Source organism: Manacus vitellinus, unplaced genomic scaffold (assembly GCF_001715985.3).
Source record: "Manacus vitellinus isolate BGI_N305 unplaced genomic scaffold, ASM171598v3 ctg7180002228519_pilon, whole genome shotgun sequence".
In the NCBI taxonomy this organism is placed as follows: domain Eukaryota; kingdom Metazoa; phylum Chordata; class Aves; order Passeriformes; family Pipridae; genus Manacus; species Manacus vitellinus.
Genome location: NW_021937555.1, coordinates 1 through 3266, shown reverse-complemented (window position 1 = coordinate 3266; position 3266 = coordinate 1). Strand labels below are relative to the sequence as shown.

Sequence of the window (3266 nt, the reverse complement as noted above, 5' to 3'; positions counted from 1 at the left end):
AGAGATTGTGATTCCTCATGTACAGAATAACAAAGGTAGGATGTTTAACAAAGAAATTGCTGCAGAAACTTTTACTTTGTTTAAATGCACACAGAGAATGATCCCTCATTTACACAATTGTGGGTCAAAACAAAGAGAGAGTGAATTAGGTATGAGATGGAGAATAAATTTCTGTGTTAACAACATTTAAAGAGGAAAAAATGTAGGAAACGGCCCCCACCACCACTCTCAAAAGCTTTAGAAAGCAGGCTGGGCCAGTAAATGGTTACACAATGAGTGCTGTGCAGAAGAAAACAGGCAGGTTATTGCTCTTGAAAAGCATCTAGTCATCATTTTCCTCAGGGCATCCTTGAGCTCCTGGTTCCTGAGGCTGTAGATGAGGGGGTTCAGTGCTGGAGGTAATACTGAGTACAGAACTGCCACCACCAGGTCCAGGGATGGGGAGGAGATGGAGGGGGGCTTCAGGTCGGAAAATATGGCAGTGCTGACAAACAGGGAGAGCACGGCCAGGTGAGGGAGGCACGTGGAAAAGGCTTTGTGCTGTCCCTGCTGAGAGGGGATCCTCAGCACAGCCCTGAAGATCTGCACATAGGAGAAAACAATGAAAATGAAACAACCGAACACTAAACAGACACTAACCACAATGAGCCATATTTCCCTGAGGTAACCTGAGTGTGAGCAGGAGAGCTTGTGGATGGCAGGGATTTCACAGAAGAACTGGCCCAGGGCATTGCCCTGGCACAGGGGTAGGGAAAATGTGTTGGCTGTGTGCAGCAGAGTATGGAGAAACCCAGCGGCCCAGGCAGCTGCTGCCATGTGGGCACAAGCTCTGCTGCCCAGGAGGGTCCCGTAGTGCAGGGGTTTGCAGATGGCAACGTAGCGGTCGTAGCACATGATGGTGAGGAGGGAAAACTCTGCTGACATGAAGAAATAAAAGAAAAAGAGCTGTGCAGCACATCCCATGTAGGAGATGGTTGTGTTGTTCTGGAGGGAATTGTGCATGGCTTTGGGGACAGTGGTGCAGATGCAGCCCAGGTCTGTGAGGGAGAGGTTGAGCAGGAAGAAGCCCATGGGGGTGTGCAGGTGGTGGTCACAGGCTACGGCGCTGAGGATGAGGCCGTTGGCCAGGAGGGCAGCCAGGGAGATGGCCAGGAAGAGCCAGAAGTGCAGGAGCTGCAGCTCCCGCCTGTCTGAGAATGCCAGGAGGAGGAACTGGGGCATGGAGCTGTTGTTGGACATTTGCTGCCTCTGGGTTTTTGTTTCCCACACGGGAGAAGAAGACAGTAAGAGGCCAGTTAGCGTGGACTTATCTAAACAAAGTCAAAGCTGTATTCTACAGACACTCCCCATGTCACACACAGACAGCCTTTTGATTTCCTAGGAGATCTTCCTTCAGCTCCAGTGCTGGGTCCCTACTCAACAGCATTTTCACTGTTTTAGCATCACTGTGCTTCTGTACAGGCGTTTCACATAACAAGGAGATGTTTAGGGACAGGTTTCCAACCTGGAGGGGAATTCAGAGCTTGGAAGGAAACCTCAGGGAGACAGCCAAGTGTCCTTATGATGGCATTTGATTTAAGCAGACTCAGCTCCTTCCCCAGCACCACAGGCTGCACTGGTAGGGGTCATATTCCGTTTGCAGGTGCAAAAAGGACATCTCAGACTAGTCCTGATGGGTCTAGCAGAGGTGATGCTGGTGCTGCCCACAGGCAGAGCAGTGGCTGAAAGCACATTAGGAAGCTCAGGTAGACCTACTGAGCACTCACAGTTCAGATGTCTCAGGGACTTGTCAAAATTAATACTTTCTTAATGATTTATTCCTCCCATTCCTCAAGAGCAGGAAACTGGAAACACAATCTCAGGAAATTTCTTTAACCTTATAAAAATCTTTGTCTTGGAAATATTCTGAGAGGGAGTTGAAGCTCTGAGCATGTCCTCCTCCTCTACACTGCAGATAGTCTCAGGGTTGCACTTACAGAATCTGTAGTTGGTGGGCAGTGCCAGCTTTCACAGATGCCTCCAAAAGCTGCAGTCCCATTGCCCTGCATGACCAGACTTCCTGTGCCAAGATCTGCTAAAAATTCTCCCCCAATGAGGTCTCAACATCATTCTATGTCTGACAGCTTTAACTTCTCTCTGTCTCACTCCCCTGCCCTTGGTGCTGCAGGCAGTACCCTCAGCCCTGCTGGGCTGTGCAGAGGAGCTGCTCACCAGCAGAGCTGTCTCTTTGAAGCTCTTCCTGCTTGCCAGGAGCTCCCTGTGTGCCAGGAGCCCGGCCCAGCTCAGCAGCACAGCAACAGCCCCAGGCATTTCATGGCCCTCGGGGGGAATTGGTGTTGTTTACATGAGACTCAGTCCCTGAGAGTAAATTCTAACAACTTCTCAAGAACTCAAAGTGAGATTGAAACACTAAAGTTTCCTTTAGTGCTAATGAGTCTCACTGAGGGACACAACTGAGAAGGTGTCCCCAGGTTCCAGTTAGAGCAGAAAACTGTAGACAGTGATGACAAGGATGGACAAGCAAGGGAAAGGTGGCTCTGATGCTGAACAAACCTTTACTTGTTTCCTTAATCAAATGGGACCCTCAGCCCCTGGGAAGGCAGATGCTGTCCTTGCCTCATTCCTCAGGGCTCTTCCTGGGGCACTGGGATGTGGGATGTGCAGTGCCAAGGGCAGGACCATGGGGTGGCACCTGCCAGGCTGCTGAGCAGGGACAAGGAGGCCATGAGGCCCCAGGGCTGCAAGGGGCACTCCCCTCCTCCTGGCATCAGGGGCACAGACAGCAGCCCTGGCCAAAGGCCTGCAGAAGGTGGCTGTGTCAGGGCCTTTCAGCTTCTCCCCATCCCTGTCTCCTCTCCAGCCCAGGCTGTCCTACGGTGTCCATGCCCTGCCCCTTTCCCTGCAGGCTGTCGTCATCCCCCGGCTGCCCCACCTGGCTGGCACCTTCCTGCACTGACATCTCTGCGTCCTCCCTGGCTCTTCCTGCACACACAAAGCCTTGGGCTCATCCAGACTCTTTTGTGACACATTGCACCACAACACTGACCTCAGAGGGAAATTTCTGACTTCTTGTCACCAGTCTAGGCCCCCCCAGCTGCCCTTGGTGGCACTAGTTCTTTCTTAGGCTGTTTTCTGACAGGAAGAAAAGCTCCACCAGCTCTGACACCCCCCTTCCAGACCTCTCTGGCTACTCCTCTACTGTCCTCAATCTTCACACCCCTGACCCCTGAGTCCTCAGCCTCTATATACGGGTCATGTGCTTGAGG

At 51.8% G+C, this 3266-nt stretch overlaps 1 protein-coding gene across 1 annotated transcript; it reads right to left on the bottom strand.

The window, feature by feature from the left end:
• Nucleotides 1–237: 237 nt before the first annotated feature.
• LOC115307444 (olfactory receptor 14J1-like) lies at nt 238–1251 on the bottom strand. The gene has a single exon (XM_029959578.1). The coding sequence runs from the start codon at nt 1237–1239 to the stop codon at nt 238–240; it is 1002 nt and encodes a 333-aa protein (XP_029815438.1). The 5' UTR covers nt 1240–1251.
• Nucleotides 1252–3266: the final 2015 nt, after the last annotated feature.

Excerpts from the sequence above, each read along its gene's own strand:
- LOC115307444 (XM_029959578.1), bottom strand. The coding sequence starts at position 1,239 with ATGTCCAACAACAGCTCCATGCCCCAGTTCCTCCTCCTGGCATTCTCA.